The following is a 20,104-nucleotide window of genomic DNA, read 5'->3' as shown; positions in this document are numbered from 1 at the left end:
AAGTCTGAGGCAACTGAATCCAGGAGAGAAAACTAAGAGTTCCAACTTCTCAGTGGAGTTTGAACCAGCAAATTCTGTGTTAGGTCCCTATGGTTTGCAGTGGTTGAAGCAGAAATTTTTTTTTTTTTATTTTTTTATTTTTTATTTTTTGGAGACGGAGTCTCGCTCTGTCGCCCAGGCTGGAGTGCAGTGGCCGGATCTCAGCTCACTGCAAGCTCCGCCTCCCGGGTCTACGCCATTCTCCTGCCTCAGCCTCCCGAGTAGCTGGGACTACAGGCGCCCGCCACCTCGCCCGGCTAGTTTTTTGTATTTTTTAGTAGAGACGGGGTTTCACTGTGTTAGCCAGGATGGTCTCGATCTCCTGACCTCGTGATCCGCCCGTCTCGGCCTCCCAAAGTGCTGGGATTACAGGCTTGAGCCACCGCGCCCGGCCGAAGCAGAAATTTTTTGACCAACAGAAATCCCTGGGTGTGAGGGGATGGGTGAGGATTCGTAGACAAAAAAAAATCAGGGAAGCTCAACTTGAATGTGAGGTGCTTTAGTGAGGTACCTATAGAGACCTCATGTACTTTTATCATTGAACAATGCAATTTCCTCTTCTAGAATGTTTTAAAATAATATTCATTGAGTGTGTTTCCCCAAGTATAAAATTAATTTATGTTGAAGGTAATAAAAAATATAACCCCCCCCAAAAAAATAAATATCAAAAATATTTCCATTTGGGAAAACAGGAAAAAAAGTAGTAAGGGTAACAACAGAAATGACTTATAATGCCCCCACAGAGAGATTTTTACTTCATTATATTTTATTTTCAGCATTTAAAATTTTTATTTAATAAACTTTTATATCTTCAGTATTAAAAATACATAATTTTTTATTCCAAATAAAAAATGTGTGCTTTAGAAGCAAAAACCTTTCACACATTGATTACAAGTGAAATCAACACATTTAAGAAAGTTATTATTTTTGTGCTGATTTCATTTGAAATTGGTGAATTCATCATCTTACCGGTCTTGGGTTCAAGTATCTTATATTATTTTTCAATTAATTATAATTGGAGACATCAGCCTGTTTGGTAAATTTCAATTTGCTTTTTACAAGATGCAGAAATAGGATGACTTTTTTTACTTCTGAGGATAATATAGTATTTCACGAGAAGACACACTAAGTTGGCTGCAGAAAAGAGAAATGTAAAGATTCTCCTTTTTTGTACAACTTTGTTCCATACATTTCTTTAACTCTAAAACGTTGTTCTTACAGAATACACAGGTAGAACTTCTACAGGCACGGTATATGTTAGAGTACCCGGTTTCAGTGACAATTGTCCAACAGCTGTCCTCGATAAAGATGCGATTTGCAGTTCTTCACCTTCCGTGGTTGTCACCACTAGAACACTGAATAATAGATACACTGGCCCCTATACATTTGCACTGGAAGATCAACCTGTGAAGTTGCCTGCTATATGGAGTATCACAACCCTCAATGGTGAGTAACAGTAAAGTTGCTTCTACAAATGCAAACTGCTCCTTTATATTTCCAGAAGGATAAGGAAGATCATTTAAGAGCAGGTCCTTCCAAAAGTAACTTGAAAAATTCTTTGCAATGAAGATGTGGTTGTAGCCTTGTGAATTATTTCTCTTTTCAGAAGAGAAAAGGAATGATATGCTGTTAGCACCATTCAATATTTTATTTTGAATCCTTTTTAGGGTTCATTTGATATTTTAACATTTTAAATCTGTTTATTTCTACTTCCATAGTGCACCCAAAAAAAAGATTAGAGTCAGGCATCTAGGTGGGGCACGGTGGCTCATGCCTGTATTCCCAGTACTTTGGGAGGCCAAGGTGAGACGATCACCTGAGGTGAGGAGTTCGAGACCAGCCTGGCCAACATGGTGAAACTCCATTTCTACTAAAAATACAAAAATTAGCTAGGTGTGGTGGTGCATGTGTGTAATCCCAGCTACTCAGGAGACTGAGGCAGAAGAATCACTTGAACCCAGGAGGCAGAGATTGCAGTGAGCTGAGATCGTGCCACTGCACTCCAGTCTGGGCAACAAGAGTGAAAACTCCATCTCAAAAAAAAAAGTCAGATATCTATTTATCACAGAGCTGTTTAGATTTCTAAATACTAAATACATAAACTTGTTCTAATGGAGCAGTCTATGAGCAGACATGTAGCATGAAGAAGTCAGCCTGCTCAAGGCTCACAGGGAGTGCCACTTACACTGTCACTAGTCAGGAACCTTGAGAGCATAGTGGACTGAAATTTGCAAACCCTTTATCCAACAGGGAGGAGCTAATTCATTCTTTCTCTTTCCTAACCTTTATCATACTTATTTTACATTGTTTGTGCTTTCCAGAAGTGTCATAGAAATAGACATTAGACTTCCTAAAAGTTTCTGTCCTTTCTGGATTTTATAGTGATGATGGGATCACTTCAAACCCTTAGTAAACTCACTTTTCCCTAGCTCCTTTCTGAACCAGCCTTGCTTCCTTTCATGAATGTACATGCTGTTAAAGCATGTCCTTCAGTCCTAAGTAGCAGCCACTGCCAGAGTTACCAAAAGGATCTTGGTCTCCATGGTCATCTTCCCTTGGGCCCTCACACTTCTGGCATAAAGATCTATCTCCAAACTGTGCATGTAGCATTTTGCTCCAAATGAGTTTACTGGATACGTGACCAATGAAGAGGCTGCCAAAAAAAGATCAGAGAGGGCCAGGATGTGGCACAAGACACACCTGCCCAAGTGTGACTGGGCAAGGCAACAGTGATTAGACTAGGTGGGCAAGGCACAATGTCAAAGGGTATGGTGGGATCAGAAAGGATTCAAGAAATGCAATACTGAACCTTACAGGAACTGTTGTGGGGTCCACTTAAAAAAAGGCAACATAGCAATGGGAGATAGAAAACAGTCTATTCTCAGGACTCAGATAGGCAATAGGCCATCACCACAAGGAAATCCCATATCATAGACCTGCAGCTCATGGTCTAAGAACTGGGAAGAGCAGTTGAGGTAGTAGCAGCTAAAGTTGAAAGTCTTGATAAGTAAAACACAAGAACACAGAGTCAGGAACACATATACACTCAGAGGGCCACACAAGTCCAAGGATGGGTGCAGACATACAAGAGAGTGGTTAAGCCCCAGAAGAGGAGTGCCTGACTCTAAATGATGCTGCCCATCTTCTTTAGTGGGAAAAGCAGAGTAGAACTGAGTTTCATGGGGGAGGATAATGGGCCTACCTGCAGCAGAGAGGACAAGGAGGCAGGTATAGACAGATTTACCCACTTGAACCCGTTATAGCCCTCATCACTGCTCAAACCTCTCTCTATTATCAACCCTACTGTTTGTGGCAACTCTAACTCTGCTAATGAAAATAAGTAGTAAGAGCGTAAGACACTGCTGCGGTTGGAACAGGTCTTCCAAAGCTCGTGTGTTGAAAACTTAATCCCCACTGCAACAGTGTTGAGAGGTGAGACCTGTAAGATGTAATGAGGTTATGAGGTCTCTGTCCTCATGCATGGATTAATGGTGTTACCATGGGAGTGGGTTCATTACAGTAAGAGTGAGTTGTTTTAAGGGTGAGTTCAGCCCCCACTTGCTCTCCTGCTCTCTTGTCCTTCTGCCTTCCACCATGGGATGATGAAGTTCAAAGGCCTTTATCAGATTCTGACACCTTGATATTGAACTTCCCAGCTTTCAGAACTGTGAGAAATAAATGTATTTTCTTTATGAATTATCCAGTCTGTGATATTCTGTTATAGCAACACAAAACAGACTGAAAAGACACCTCGTCCCACTGTTGATTTGCATGATTCTTTCTCTACAGCTACCTCGGCCCTCCTCAGAGCCCAGGAACAGATAGCTCCTGGAGTATACCACATCTCCCTGGTACTTACAGACAGTCAGAACAATCGGTGTGAGATGCCAGGCAGCTTGACACTGGAAGTCTGTCAGTGTGACAACAGGGGCGTCTGTGGAACTTCTTACCCAACCACATGGCCTGGGACCAGATACGGCAGGCCGCCCTCAGGGAGGCTGGGGCCTGCCGCCATCGGCCTGCTGCTCCTTGGACTCCTGCTGCTGCTGTGTGAGTAGCCAATGTTTCATTCTCTGTTGGATGGGGTGTCCTCATTTGCAAAGGCCTCCATGCTACCCTGCTCATCTGTGCAATGGGGAAAGAACATTCTCTGATGTTTTATAGGTAAAGCTAGGGGGAAATGGCATTTTCAGAAAGAATCTGAAATGTGTAACATGTCACTTGCTAACAGTCTATATTAATATAGCAACACAAGTTATATATGTCAGACATTTAGAAGACAGCACGAGTTAATCAAGAGAAAAGCGAATCATGAAGACTTTCTATACACTGTTAGTAACGTTCATGGTCAAAATTATGGCTTTATCCATGAGTGTGACACTTTCTAAGATGTTTTCTCCATATTCATTTCATCTCATGAGATTCTAAGATAAAAAGAGAACACTAGTCAAACTTAGGGAAATACAAATAGGGTATCATAGGCTAATATTAATTAATAGCATATGATGCTAATATTAACATCATATGTTATTAATGATGTTAATATTAACATCATATGCTATTAAGATAGCATAGGTTCTGAGAAGTTATTGCTTCATCTAGCATTTCCTCAAAATAGATTACCATCTGAATACGCATCCCCTTTAAGACCTTCACTAAGTTTATTAAACACATTTAGAAAACTATGCATAAGTATCCTTTTTCAATAAAGGTAAAATTTATTCGATAGATAAGTTTCTGAAAAGTTGTATTTGAATCAAAATCTTGTAAATCAAATAGTATTTTGATTGTAAGAGGGCACTATTTAAAAGAACTTCCTGACTAATTCTTGTATAAACAAGAGAAATCCTTGCTAAATTCACACGTTCTTAATTTATTATAAAAATCACAGACTTTTAGAGTTAAAATTAATTTTATGATTATTAATTTTAAAACCACAAAAAGTAGAGAAAGTGTGTAGACAACTACACGTATAACCATCACTTCAACTGAACAGATATTAATGTTTTGCAATATTTTTCAGGTCTCTGTTTTGAAAAGAAATAAATTGCTATAGATACAGCTAATTGCCACACATGCTATGTTTTTCCCTTCCTTATTCTCCAAAAGCATTTACTATTCTAAAGTTATTATATACCATTTAGTTTAAGAGCTGAAATTGACACTCAGAGATTTGGTTTTTCGATATCATATTAATCGAGTAGAAGAACCAAAAAATTTTAAGTACCTCTATGTGAATCACTATGCTAGCTTCTAGCTGAAAAGGAAACTTGATTTTGGTTTTCATGCATATCTAACTATAGGGGAAAAAATACCATGATAAAGCTATAATAGAAATTACTACAAAGGGGTAATTACAGAAGATTTTATGGAATAGAGGAATAATTCAATTGAGCCTTGAAGAATGATTAGGATATAATCGGTATAAAAAATGGAAAAGGCGTTTCCAAAAATTGACAGCATCAGCCAAGGCCAGAAAACACTTAATATTTTCTGTTTTAGGAATCATACAGCCTTGGAAGGCTAAAACATGGGGAAATTGTGGAAAGTGGAGGAGAAACGGAGAATGCATTGGGACTAATTTGAAAAGCCTACATACACATGCTGTGGTGTTTGTGCTTTATCCTATGAAAAAGAGGAGCTGCTAAAAGCATTTGAATGAAAGACTAACATGATCGTATTTGTATTTTAGAAAGACAACCCCGGCAACAGTGTGTATGGTAAATTAGAAAGGAAAGAACACTTAAGAGGTCATTGTAAGAGTTCAAAAGAGACGATGCAGGTCAAATTCAGAGCTGTGACATGAGACTGGAAAAGAAAGGAAAAGCGTGCAGTGCATTACAGTGGCCCCTGGAGAGGACTGGGAGATGAATTGCTATAGTCTGAACGTGTGTGTCCCCCCAAAAAAATTCATATGTTGAAATTTAAACCCTAATGCAATAGTATTAACGAGTGGGGCCTTTACCTATATTAATTCAATCCTCACAACAACCTATGATGTAGATACTATTTATTGCCCCATTTTATGGATGAGTTAACTGAGCAAAGAAAGATGATATCACATGCCCAACATTACATAGCTGTTAAGTGGTACAGCCAAAATTTAAACTCTAGAATCTGACTCCAGAGGCTGCGTGCTTAAACCCCTCACTAAGCTGCCTCTAAGTGAAGAGAGCTGAAACATTAGGATTCAGGTGGCCTTGGCAGAGCAGAGGTGGCAGTGGGGCCACTGACAACAAAGTGTAGGAAACACCTGCTTTCAAGAAAAAGTATTTCACTTTTGGTCAGTCAACATGAGAATGACGTTAATCTTTATTGCCAAGGATGTGCACAGAAAGATATTTACACTGCCCGAAGAGCCCGCCAAGCTCAAGCCACAACTAAGAAATTCTTAAATCACAATTAAGAATGCATTGATAGCCATTTATTAGGTTATCACTCTAGTTACTGAGGGAGTTTTCTGGTTAATTACTGTTTGCTAAGAGATAATTAGAGACTAGATTGCCAAAACACCATTGTGCCCACCTAAAATCTGGGCCATTCTGGTCATATATTTATCTGTGTATTCACCTGACACAATATACATAGCCCCAAATGTGCAAATAAATGCAATAATCATAAAAATATATAAAAGAAAAGGATTGAGGAGCCAAACAGCCACTTTCACCATACATCAGTGCCTATCTTAAGACAACATACCAAAAAAAAAAAAAAAAAAAAAAAAAACAAGAAATGATCTGATCTGTCTCCTTCAATTTCATAATCACATGAAATTTTAGTGTGCTTACTGTACCAATCATTTGTAGAAACTAATTTTGGCTTTCATTAGGAATTTTCTACAAGTATTTAAGATACTGTATTTTCTTTGTAACATTTCTGACAATTGTCACGTTAAATAGTTCCTAAAATAGTCAAGTGTTCTGATGTTTTGTTTTGTTTTTCATTAGTGGCCCCCCTTCTGCTGTTGACCTGTGACTGTGGGGCAGGTTCTACTGGGGGAGTGACAGGTGGTTTTATCCCAGTTCCTGATGGCTCAGAAGGAACAATTCATCAGTGGGGAATTGAAGGAGCCCATCCTGAAGACAAGGTAAACATCTAGTTCATAAATTATTTATTTCAATTAAATAGAAAAAATGTTTGATTTACATTGAGATAGGAAAAGAGGCAAAGGGACATAAAAATAAGAGATTTCTTGACCTTCAGTTTGAGAGTCAGTGCTGAATAGATGGAGGCTTTTAGGATTTTAGCTCTTCAGATGTCAAAATCATAAAAATGGTTATCCCTGCAAGAATTTGCACTTCTTGTAATGTTATCATTTGCAAATTTGCAAGGGGCCACATGTCACTATATTGTTCTGAAATCTAGTGCACTTTTAAATTAATTTATTTTTCACATGGTTTGCAGGAAATCACAAATATTTGTGTGCCTCCTATAACAGCCAATGGAGCCGATTTCATGGAAAGTTCTGGTAAGTGGACATAAAATATTTGAAAGCAATGGTGAGTTAAGTGAGAGATATTCAAAAATAAGAAGTGGTTAAAATTAAAATTTTCTGGCCGGGCGCGGTGGCTCAAGCCTGTAATCCCAGCACTTTGGGAGGCCGAGACGGGCGGATCACAAGGTCAGGAGATCGAGACCACAGTGAAACCCCGTCTCTACTAAAAATACAAAAAATTAGCCGGGCGCGGTGGCGGGCGCCTGTAGTCCCAGCTACTCAGGAGGCTGAGGCAGGAGAATGGCGGGAACCCGGGAGGCGGAGCTTGCAGTGAGCCGAGATCGCACCACTGCACTCCAGCCTGGGCAACAGCGTGAGACTCCGTCTCAAAAAAAAAAAAAAAAAAAAAAAAAAAAAAAAAAAATTAAAATTTTCTTCTTAATAATTTCATCTGTGTGCACATGTCAGGAGCTGTTACCACTGAAATGGAGAAAAGCTGTTTTAATATTCTTATATTAGTCAATTCCCTGACATGTCTGGCTTCAATAAATTAATTTATCCATTGATGCCACCATTTTCAATATCTAAAGATTTGTTATACTTTTTCCAAACTTTAGTGAAGTATAGTTCTCAATCAATTACTAGTTTTTTAATTAGGAAAGACTTCACACATATAGACAAATGTAAGGGAAAATATAACAAACATCTATGTATCTACCACCCAACTTTGTCTATTCCAAACATTGGCCACATTTTCAGTTAAAGTCTCATGTGCACATCCTCAATCCTGTTCTCCTTTTTCCTTCCCCAGAACTAACAGTATCCTGATTTCAGTTCAATCACTAATTCCTTCATTCAGTCATAATAGGACATGGTCACTTATGTTGTCATACAGGTCATACAGGTGAATTTGTTTATTTCTTTGGTTTTATCAAGTGGCTATTTCATTAATATTATCTGAGTGCCACAACTACTCAGTGAACTAAAAGAACAATAATAATGCCTACTATTAAAGTTTTGCTTAATTCCATACTTAGATTGTTTTCAAGTGTCCATCCTGAACAATCCACATGAGATTTCCCCAAATATGTAACTGTCTTCCTTTATCAGATGCTCCAATCCTCACCTGCTTTTCCCATTAGAATTACATAGCAAGAGCTATATAAAGAATTATCTAGAAAAAATAACTTTCCATGAAAGCATAATGTAAAGGTAACAGGCTGAATAGTCGTGATTTGTTAAATTCTCTTTAGGTACCAAGACATGCTAACTTGCATGATTACATTATGTATGTTTCCTCTTTGGTTTCCATACTGAGCTCATATGACTGCTGAATTATAATGTTTTTTCATTAAAACATACAAGCATTGCATTAGAAGCTTCCCATAGCTGGGTACTAAATAGCCTGTCTTTTCTATTTCTGGCTGTTGTCACTGAAAATCTTATTTCTTTGTACATTTTTAAAATTAGTATATTTGTAGAGCTTTTTCACCCACTTATATGCCCCCCTTTATGACTCTCACTTAACACACTGTGGGATGTTATCATCTCTAGTCACATAATTGTATTTTCTCCCACTTACTTGCTTTACGTGGTGACTGCTTATAGACACCCAAGACCCGTTCTATAAAAATGCAACAAATAACAGCATAAGATATTACAGAATGTTCTCCCTTGTTTTTAGAAGTTTGTACAAGTACGTATGCCAGAGGGACAGCGGTGGAAGGCACTTCGGGAATGGAAATGACCACTAAGCTTGGGGCAGCCACTGAATCCGGAGGTGCTGCAGGCTTTGCAACAGGGACAGTGTCAGCGGCTGCTTCAGGATTCGGAGCAGTCACTGGAGTTGGCATCTGTTCCTCAGGGCAGTCTGGAACCATGAGAACAAGGCATTCCACTGGAGGAACCAATAAGGACTATACTGATGGGGCAATAAGCATGAATTTTCTGGACTCCTACTTTTCTCAGGTAATTTGGTGAAAAACTTTGTTTCTTGGTTATCTTATTTACATTAGAGATCTTTTTATTTGATTATATACTTCAGTTTTGTGGTTCTTTTTATTTACAGCTTGTTAAAATGTAAGAAAAAAGTGGTTTGTTAGTTTTTTTGCCAAAATAATACAGATAACCTAAGGTAGCTGTCAAAATTGGATCACTGATGAAAAGAAGAATGGGAGCCAAGCATAGCTGCAGTCCCAGCTACTCGGGAGGCTGAGGTGGGAGGATTGCTTGCCCCCAGGAGGTAGAGGCTGCAGTGAGCTATGATGACACCACTACACTCCAGCCTGGGTAACAGAGTGAGACTTCGTCTCTAAAATAAACAAATTAATAATAAAAGAAGAATGAATAGATAACCACAACATGAAAGCATATAGCAAGTAGCATCTCATTCCTCCAACTGAACAAACAACTGAGGGCAAATCTCTTTTATATGAGAATTTCCAGCATCTTCTTTAGGAATACAAATCAGTTCACTTTGTATTTCCTATATCATAAAGGATATCCAAATACCCGTGTGTATATTTTCCTGAGAGAGTGGTATAGTATTCACATTATCAAAAGAGTCTTGGTCTAAAAAAGTTGAAGAACCACTGAATTAATGACCCCCAAAAAAGGGGAGGCAAAAAGAACAGGATGGAAGATCAGTGATGGGAGGAATGACATGTCAGGAAGCATAGAACAGAAAAGGAACATGGGTACAAAACAGACAAGACTTTGAAAAGTAGGATGCTTGCCTCTCATTTGATAACCAAAGATTAGTGGGTAGACAGGCATGGTTAGAATGGATCTCACATTGAGTTTTGGTATTGATACTGGTAAGTGCCAAGGTTTGACCTAGTATCCAAGCAAAGAGTGATATTGTGTTTGAAGAAAGACTGAGGGGAATGGGAGAAAGGGAGGGATTGTTTGAGATGAGGATTCTTGGGATATTTCTAGGTGGGATGTGTGTTACAGCCACAGGTCAGGCTCCCATAAGGTTTGTAGAATCTAGACAAAGGTTCTAGCCCAATTTTGAGGGAATGTCAACCATACTTTTGTCCAAACACCAGATAATTTTTTGAACAAAATTGTTAATAGACAGTGTCCTTTACTTATATAGATTACCTAATTTGGGTATTCATAATCCAAATGAGTTCTACAAACAGTATTATATTGTTCAATTGACTCTTTCTTAAAATTCATTTTTTTCCCACTTTTTCTCTGTCTTAGAAAGCGTTTGCCTGTGCGGAGGAAGACGATGGCCAGGAAGCAAATGACTGCTTGTTGATCTATGATAATGAAGGCGCAGATGCTACTGGTTCTCCTGTGGGCTCCGTGGGTTGTTGCAGTTTTATTGCTGATGACCTGGATGACAGCTTCTTGGACTCACTTGGCCCGAAATTTAAAAAACTTGCAGAGATAAGCCTCGGTGTTGATGGTGAAAGCAAACAAGTTCAGCCACCCTCTAAAGACAGTGGTTATGGGATTGAATCCTGTGGCCGTTCCACAGAAGTCCAGCAGTCAGGATTTATTAAGTGCCAGACTTTGTCAGGAGGTCAAGGAGCTTCTGCTTTGTCCGCCTCTGGGTCTGTCCAGCCAGCTGTTTCCATCCCTGACCCTCTGCAGCATGGTAACTATTTGGTAACGGAGACTTACTCGGCTTCTGGTTCCCTTGTGCAACCTTCCACTGCAGGCTTTGATCCACTTCTCACGCAAAATGTGATAGTGACAGAAAGGGTGATCTGTCCCATTTCCAGTGTTCCTGGCAACCTAGCTGGCCCAACGCAGCTACGAGAGTCACACACTATGCTCTGTACAGAGGATCCTTGCTCCCGTCTAATATGACTAGAATGAGCTGGAATAGCACACTAACCAAATCTGGATATTTGGACTAAATTATTCAAAATAGCATAGCAAAAGCTCACTGTATTGGGCTAATAATTTGGCACTTACTAGCTTCTCTTATAAACTGATCACAATTATAAATTAAATGTTTGGGTTCATACCCCAAAAGCGATATGTTGTCACTCCTAATTCTCAAGTACTATTCAAATTGTAGTAAATCTTAAAGTTTTTCAAAACCCTTAAGATCATATTTGCCAGGAAATTTTCCTAAACATTCTTAAGCTTCTATTTTTCCACTGCCAAAGGAAGGTGTTTATCATTTTAAAATGCAATGTGGTTTAGTGGATTAAGCAGGAGCGCTGGTTCTTATCTCCGTTGCCTTTTCTTATATCATTGATAATGATGTAAGAATCACAAGGTATTTGCTAAAGCATTTTGAGCTGCTTGGAGAAAGGGAAATAGTTGCAGTAGAGTTTCTTCCATCTTTTTGGTGCTGGGAGGCCATACCTGGGTCTTTTCCTCAAGCTAAGGGGTATAAGCTTATGCATTAAATTTGCTACATCTATATTTCACATATTCTCACAATAAGAGAATTTTGAAATAGAAATATCATAGAACATTTAAGAAAGTTTAGTATAAATAATATTTTGCGTGTTTTAATCACTTTGAAAGGATCTATGCAAAGAAAATATTTTACATTGAGTTCCTTCCTACACACATCTCAGTAACAGATCCTGTGTTAGTCTTTGAAAATAGCTCCTTATTTTTTAAATGTCAGTGAATAGATGTAGCATACATATGATGTATAATGACGTGTATTATGTTAACAATGTCTGCAGATTTTGTAGGAATACAAAACATGGCCTTTTTTATAAGAAAAAAGGGCCAATGACTAGAATAACACATGGGGCAATCTGTGAATATGCATTATAAGCAGCATTTCAGAAAAGTAGTTGGTGAAATAACTTTCAAGTCAAAAAGGGATATGGAAAGGCACTTATGAGTAACCTCTATTTTTTTAAGCCTTGCTTTTAAATTAAACAGCTACAGCCATTTAAGGCTTGAGGGTAATAAAGCTTGAGAGTAATAATGTTAGCTTAGCAAAGGTTTAGATGTATTACTTCATGCATGCTACCATGATAGTAATGCAGCTCTTCGAGTCATTTCTGGTCATTCAAGATATTCGCCCTTTTGCCCATAGAGAGCACCCTACCTCACGTGCTTACTGATATTGTTTTAGCTGATCACAAGATCATTATCAACCTCCATTATTCCTTATTGTATATAAAATACAGAGTTTTATATTTTCCTTTCTTCTTTTTTTTGCCATATTCAAAACCTAAATTTGTTTTTGCAGGTGGAATGCAAAGTAATCAAGTGTTTGTGCTTTCACCTAGAAGGGTGTGGTCCTGAAAGAAAGAGGTCCCCTAAATATTCCCCACCCTGGTGCTCCTCCCTCTCCCTGGCACCCTGACTACCGGGAAGGCAGGTGCTAGAGCAGCTGGAGAAGTGAGGCAGCCTGTGCTTCCACAGACGGCGGTGCTGCTGCAACAAGGCTTTCAATGCGCCCGTCTTACGGGAGAGAAGCTAGATCCTGTGCAGCAGCCCGGTAAGTCCTGAGGAGGTTTCATTGCTCTTCCTGCTGCTGCTCTTTGCTTCTCAGTGGTGGCTCGCTCTGGGGTCTAGAGCACATGCAGCTAACTTGTGCCTCTGCTTATGCATGAGGGTTAAATTAACAACCGTAACCCCTATTGGAAGTTCAAAGGTGTATTCAGGATCCTCCAAGCATTTTAACCTTGCCTCTTAAAACCCAATTTACCATGAAATGGGAATTTTGCTGCATTGTGAAACTGCAGAGGAAATCATGCTATAGTAATAAAGCTTATATAAGAGATAAATTGAAATTAAATGTTTTTAAATTTCAAAAAAAATCAGCCTTTAGGATGACTTAAAAATTGATTTGCCATGTAAAATGTATCTGCATTTTTTATACAAAACTTGTTTTAAGCAGAAAATTTTAAAACTTTACTACTTGATGTATTATACATTTTGAACCATATGTATTAAACCATAAACAGTGTAACGTTGTTATAATAAAACCAGCAATAAATTTATAAGTAAAAAATGAACTACTCTCTATATTAATAGTTATTAAGAAATATGATTATAAAACAGCAGTCCCCAACCCTTCTAGCACCAGGAACCACTTTTGTGGAAGACGATTTTTCCACAGACGGCGGCAGGGATGGTTTCAGGATGAAACTATTCCACCTCAGATCATCAGGTATTATCATAAGAAGCAGGCAACCTAGATCCTGCATACGCGCAGTTCACAATAGGGTTCACGCTCCTGTGAGAATCTAATGCCACTGCTGATCAGACAGGAGGCAGAGCTCAAGCTGGATTGCTCACTTGCCCGCAGCTCACATCCTGCTACGGCCTGGTTCCTAACAGGCCACAGCCAGGTACTATTGGGGGTGGGGGTGGGGGAGGGGTTGGGGACCCCTGATATAAAATGACTCACATATGTATTTTTATCAGTATTTTAGCTATTTTTTCTAGCTGATTCCTTTTCTGCATCTTCCAGGCAGGAAGGAAGGATCTTGAGATTCAGGATGACTCCAGGTGGACATAGTGCAGGAGAAAGTGCTGGATGAGGTCAGGGCAGAGGGACTTCACTAACTGGATGCTTTAAGTCATTTGCTGTTTATTTTGTAAGTTGCAATTGTCTCTCGGGTAACTGAGAGATCATTGTTGTGACATTCAAAAGTTGTGACATTCTAAGATGACTTGGAGAGAAAAGTTGGAGTAAAGAGAAAGTAATGTTCACAATCTAGCCTGATGAAAAACATGTGCCATGTCACTGGTGAAAGCCATCAGCCCCAGAAGTGGAACTGTTTTTCCGTAAATGCTAAAGTCCATATGCCTCCTTTTAAAAGATGCCACAGGATAAGTCCCTCCAATGCTTCAGAACTTTCTTCTGGCTGACCTTCCTCCTTAAATATGGATAATGAGGTTTGGACATGGAGTAAAGGGAAAAAAAAAAATGGATTAAAGCAAATATTGAGTAAAGAATGGTAGTTGGCTTAACTCAAATGTTTCAAATCAATTCCAGGAAAATGAAAGTCATGTAGATAAAATCCAAAAATATTACTAGCTGCTTCTATTCATAGAAAGTTCAAGGAACAAAAGTGACAAAATCGGTTAATTTAACTTGAGGACCTTCATACATGAGGTAAGAGTGTGAATGGAACACGTTCGACTGACTAGTTTCAATGCAACTAACAATTTAGAAACAATTAAAGGTTAAGAATTCTTCTTGTTCTTGCATTTCCATGTTGTCTCGTATCTTCTTCTGGGTCTACAAAGAGGAATACTGAATTAGAGATTATACGGTTTAACAGCGTTCAATAACATAGTCTTAGATGGTTTTATGTAAAGGGGATGATTGATAAGACAAGAAGATAAAAAATCATTTAAATTCCAGAAGCCAGAAACCACAGACGTGTTCCATGATGAACGCTGAGACTCCTCTTGCTTTGCTGTCCAGAGTGTGCTGAGATTACCTCCGTGGCCAAAGACATCAGGCTGTTGTCTGATTGGTGTCTTTACTTCCTTTTTCTTCTACAGTTTGACTCATTTTTACAAATACAAAACAAAAAAATGTAGACACAATAGAGATATAATTAAAACTCAAGAGGATAAGGTCTGAAGAACAAGTACAAATGGATACGGTTATCAGAGCAAGAAGAAAAGAGACATTAGTGAAGGTTACCAAGTGGTCAAGAGAGCTACATACTCTAATTCAATTCTAGAGTAATCCTTAGATTACAGGCATGGAAACAGAGACTCAGAGAAGCAAAGTAACCTTCTCAAGGTTGCACAATAAGTGGCACAAATGTGAAAGTTGATCAATAGTTGTCCAGAAATAATAACTATTACTCTCAGAATAATCTGTTCACTTCCAGTCTAAGACTTGAGTAGAACATTAAAAATTAAAAAGAATACAAAGAAAGTGAAAATTATAAAAAGAATTAGAAATCTAGATGTAATTTTAAAGATTAAAGAAGTAGTATAATGTAGGCATATGTGTGTGTAGGAGGGAGAGAGAGAGAGTGACAGAGAGAGAGAGAGAGAGAGAATGCTAATACATGATTTGCTGCTATTTTGAAGTACATGCGGAGGTTTTCCTTTCAGGGGTCAGTGACCAGGTCTCTTCCACAACCAATAACTAATAAGAATGAGCCAAAAGCCTAAATTGCAGAAACAAGTATTTAGCTGAATTTAAATTACAATTTTTGTATTTTAATACAAAATTAAAATGCAATTTTATACAATTATAACTGATGTAAGTACTGAAAAAAACTACCTGGAATCTCTTTCTCAGTAAACTCCCTAAGAATTCCTTTGATAAAACACTATTTAGAAGAGGTTGTATGAAATGTATCCAGATACGAAATGATTACCTTAAACAGGTCCTTCCAGCTCAGTGTTTCCATGATTTGTGGAAAAGAACATGTTTTAACAACTACAAATTTTTTACTCCTTGAAGTCAGTTTCATTTCTACTTTGATTTTCCTAAAGAACATGGTACCACTATATTTTCAATTTTACGCCTCAGAACATCTCTGATGTTTTCTGTGTGCAGAATTCATCATTACTAAGTTAGCAAACAGTGAATTTTATGTGATAACACAGAGAATCAAATGATGATAATATAAGCAAAACACTGATATTGAAACAATATGTATGTCCTCATTTTCCCAGAAGGCAGAAGAAGTATTTATGTTCTTTCATAATCAAAAGAAGGATTGGAAGGAACTTTCCTGATTATAAAGCAGTGAAGAATCAGGTAATCCTGTATTTATTCAAATGACATAATGACGTGATTTTCAATCCTGCAAGGAGACACTTTTACTAAGTGAAAAATGAGTATTTAAACACAAAATATGAGATTAACTTCAGTCATGTCTTCTCATGTCCAACTGAATTCTACTGATAATAAGATTTATATGGTCATAACTCAGATGAAACACACACACACCCACATTCTTGCCTTAGGTAACCTCATGGCTTGGCATAGCTAAAGCAGGGTCTTTCCATTATCAAATATATGGACCAGACACTAATGCTTAGTGTACATTGCAGACACAAAGTTTCCACATTTAAGAATTCTCCTATCTAGCTTTATTATTTTAGAAAATAATAATAATCACCTAGATTTTGCACCTAAGTTTCTTTAGGTAAGCTATGGTGAAAAAGCCTTATTTAACCAGACTTTCAGTTATTTTCAACCAGCTCTGACATCCCCAACATTTAATTAGTAAAAAATATGCAATAAATCCTTAGTCTAGTAAGTTCTGACAATATCTACCTTCCTGCATCTTCCCTCTTTTTCTCAGCTGTTACACATTGCTATGAATTTTTCCTCAGAACATATTTTGTGGCTGCTAACTATCTGATATCTAAGTTGATTTTCTAACTTGCCACTGTTTCTACATACACTCTCTTGGATCCTGGAAATGTTCTCTTTCGTGCTGGTCTTTGAATATTCTTTCAAAGAGGCAAACTTATAATGAAGGCACATGCTACCAAGACAATAACAGACCTCCTACTTCATGCAACAAAGGCTCACCCAGGGCCTGTCAAACAAGCCGGTGCATGCTATTGCTACTTTTGCCAATGCTGGCTAGAAAAGGGTATCTCTACTGAAGGAACAAGTCAGGAGATGTTCGGGAATATAGAGAATGGGTTGTCAACCTAAGAAAACCTATTAAAGTTTACAAAAAACAAAAAAAACAATGAAACCACTACCAAAGGAGCTAAGAGAATTTTTAAAAATCTCACTCCATCTATTAGTCAATCAAAATAACTATATTTTAATGATTAACAAAAATTAAACTTGAAAAGGTTTCTATTTTGGTTTTTTGTGTGCATTTAAGTTAATGGTTAAGAGTTCAGGCTTTGGAGACATACCACATACTTGAGTTCAAATCCCCGTTTCCCAACTTACTAACTTTATGGTTTGGGGCAAGTTTCTTAATCTCTCTGAACATCTCTGGACTATTATTATGAAGATAATAATAGCTTCTATTTCACACAGTTTCTGTAAAGTTACAAGAATGCACTTTGAACATAGTAAATGCTCATAAAGATTTGTTTTCATTTTTTTACTGTATTTTAAATCTTCAAGATGAACTCAATCATCTCAAAGTTAAGAGTTCTAATGTACAAACTACTGAAACCACAGAATCTCGAAATATCCCTATTGTATGATCCAAAGCCCTCCTTTTATATGGATGCTTAAATTGAGGCTGAGAAGTAACTCGGGGATGAATTTCAGAGTTAAGAATTGGCTAGGCTGATTCTCTTTCTGCTACTGCCACCACAATATGTCTTTTTTATTAATTTTTTGCCTTAGCCACAAGGATTGTCCTAGTCTTCTAAGCACTGGAAATTCCGATGAATACACAGTCCAATGGAGATGTGCCAGTTCATCACAAATTGTTATCTTGTATACCCAAACTGATCAGAATCACCAGATGATTGCCATTTTTCGGTTCAGCTTCCTTGGAAAAGTGAATTTAGGCTTCTAATTGAATTCCTGTGTTCAGGTGGATATTGAATGTGACAGGGTCGTGTAGGTTGTTTCTATCATGTTGCAATAGGGTCATGGGCAGGATGGATGGCTTCTTTCTTCTTCTTCTTACTAGAAATGACATAGTAAGTATTCCAAAGAATACTTTGGATAGATGGGATAGCCAGATGGCTCTGGAAAAAAAAACAGTTATTTGAAAACTAGCATGAAAAGAATGACACTAATCGACCCCACTTCCATTGGATATATATTTTACTGTTACTAGAATAGTGACAAACTGCATGAAAAAAGACCACATTTTATGTTCAGTTTCTATATGATTTATGGATCATTATCACTGCTGGGCAAGTGAAAAATGAGCTTATTTGCAAATGCCAGCTGACCCATCATAAAATGGAAGGAAGTGAAATCTGTCTTTACCTTTGCATGTTTATTCTTTATTTCTAGCACATGACATGCCTGATGTCTTCATATTCACTGCTACCTTCTTCCTCTAAAAACTGGCCATAACTAGTTGATAAGTTTTTTAATGTTTGAGAAATTAATTCACAGTAAGGTATAAATCACAAAAAGCACTTTGTTACTTTTCTCTGAAATGTGTGTCTTTAATGTTTAGAATATTTGTTGACTGCATAAACAAAGTGAATTTTCATTATCATTAAGCAATAGGTTAGGAGGTAAAGCAACTTGAGAACTCACACTATCCAGCATCCCTCCAATTGCACATTTCACATCTGTCCATGTAGACCACTTCTGTGCACCGGGGACAAAGGCCTCACATTCTGACCCATTGAGCATACTCTGTAGACTCAAGATTTCAAATATTGAAAATTCTGGGGTATAGAGTAGACTGATTCTCCCACAGTGTCAGACAATGAAAACTCGCCATGGCAATTTTATGAACCATACAGCAATTCTTCACATGAGGTTTTACATGGATTTCACATTATCCAACTCCGAATCTTTTCTGTAATACTGTTCTGCTTAACCTGCTGTCATCAACTTTACTACTTACTTTAGATTAATGTTCTAATCCCACAGTTAAGAAAGAAGTACAATGATACACTTTCTTCCTCTCTCATACTTATAAGAGAATTAATCATAAGCAGTCTTTGTTGACTGACGTAACTTTATTGTAGCTGATTCTGCATCAAATGGGTGTAACTCTCTCCAAAGGTATAATGTCATTCACATATTGTTCCAGCTGCAGAGACGGCCATTGGGAGGAGGAAGACATTACAGTAAATGTGCAGAAGATTGCCTAGCTAAGTAAGGGGTCAGCTTTCAAGATACACAGTAATGTCCATAGTGAACACAGTCATTTTTTAAAATTTTAACCACAATTGTCCTCGGACAAGCTGAAAAGGGTCATTGTGAGCATTACATCTAAACTATCTAGAGCAATTTTTTTCCCATTGCCTTCTTTGTATCAAACTTTTTTTGCTTAATCAGTTTGCTTAATCTTTAAACATATCTCTGTCTCATAAAACCTCCACTTGGAGTGAGAATTAGAAGAGGTGATATAACTCAATCTAGGTGTACTAAAAAAAAAAAAAAAAAAAAAAGGCTATATAATTTGAACAAAATGGGTTTAAAAACAAATATTTTCAGCCAGGCACAGTGGCTCATGCCTGTAATCTCAGCACTTTGGGAGGCTAAGGCGGGTGGATCACGAGGTCAGGAGTTCGAGACTAGCCTGACCAACATGGTGAAACTCTGTCTCTACTAAAAATACAAAAATTAGCCAAGCGTGGTGTCATCTGCCTGTAATCCCAGCTACTCAGGAGGCTGAGGCAGGAGAACCACTTAAACCCAGAAGGCAGAGGCTGCAGTGAGCTGAGATCGTGCCACTGTACTCCAGCCTGGGTGAGAAAGCAAGACTCTGTCTCAAAAAAAAAAAATTTTTTTTTCCTGAAATTCTAGACATCCAGAGACAATGTTTTGGTTCTCTTCTATTATAATATCTGAAAGACTACTTCGACTCTCCAGTTCCCTGGCTGTGTACAGATAACTAAGTTAATTAAATTATTATTTATCATGTTACGGGGTTTTCAATTACTTTTGCTACAGAAGTAAAGTTACTAGATAGAAATAATTTGCCATTCACAATATCCAACCTGGGATTCAAGAATAACAATATTGTAATTGTAGTCAGCACAGTTCATGAAGTATGTCCTCAAAAGTAGATGACATTCACAAGCTCACAC

General features: G+C 37.9%; 1 protein-coding gene across 1 annotated transcript in view; it reads left to right on the top strand.

Annotated features, from left to right (window-relative positions):
* LOC105468079 (desmoglein 3) overlaps positions 1-13,397 on the top strand; it is a 31,586-nt gene extending 18,189 nt beyond the window's left edge. Inside the window, exons 11-16 of the mRNA XM_011718041.3 lie at positions 1,261-1,485; positions 3,829-4,089; positions 6,987-7,126; positions 7,444-7,507; positions 9,159-9,442; positions 10,685-13,397. Of these exons, the coding sequence (XP_011716343.1) occupies positions 1,261-1,485; positions 3,829-4,089; positions 6,987-7,126; positions 7,444-7,507; positions 9,159-9,442; positions 10,685-11,299 (1,589 nt within the window). The 3' untranslated portion in view covers positions 11,300-13,397. The remainder of the gene's footprint in view (positions 1-1,260; positions 1,486-3,828; positions 4,090-6,986; positions 7,127-7,443; positions 7,508-9,158; positions 9,443-10,684) is intronic.
* Positions 13,398-20,104: the final 6,707 nt, after the last annotated feature.

Source organism: Macaca nemestrina, chromosome 19, assembly GCF_043159975.1.
Source record: "Macaca nemestrina isolate mMacNem1 chromosome 19, mMacNem.hap1, whole genome shotgun sequence".
NCBI lineage: Eukaryota > Metazoa > Chordata > Mammalia > Primates > Cercopithecidae > Macaca > Macaca nemestrina.
Note: the sequence above shows the minus strand (reverse complement) of the source record. Positions and strands in the feature narration are given on the sequence as shown.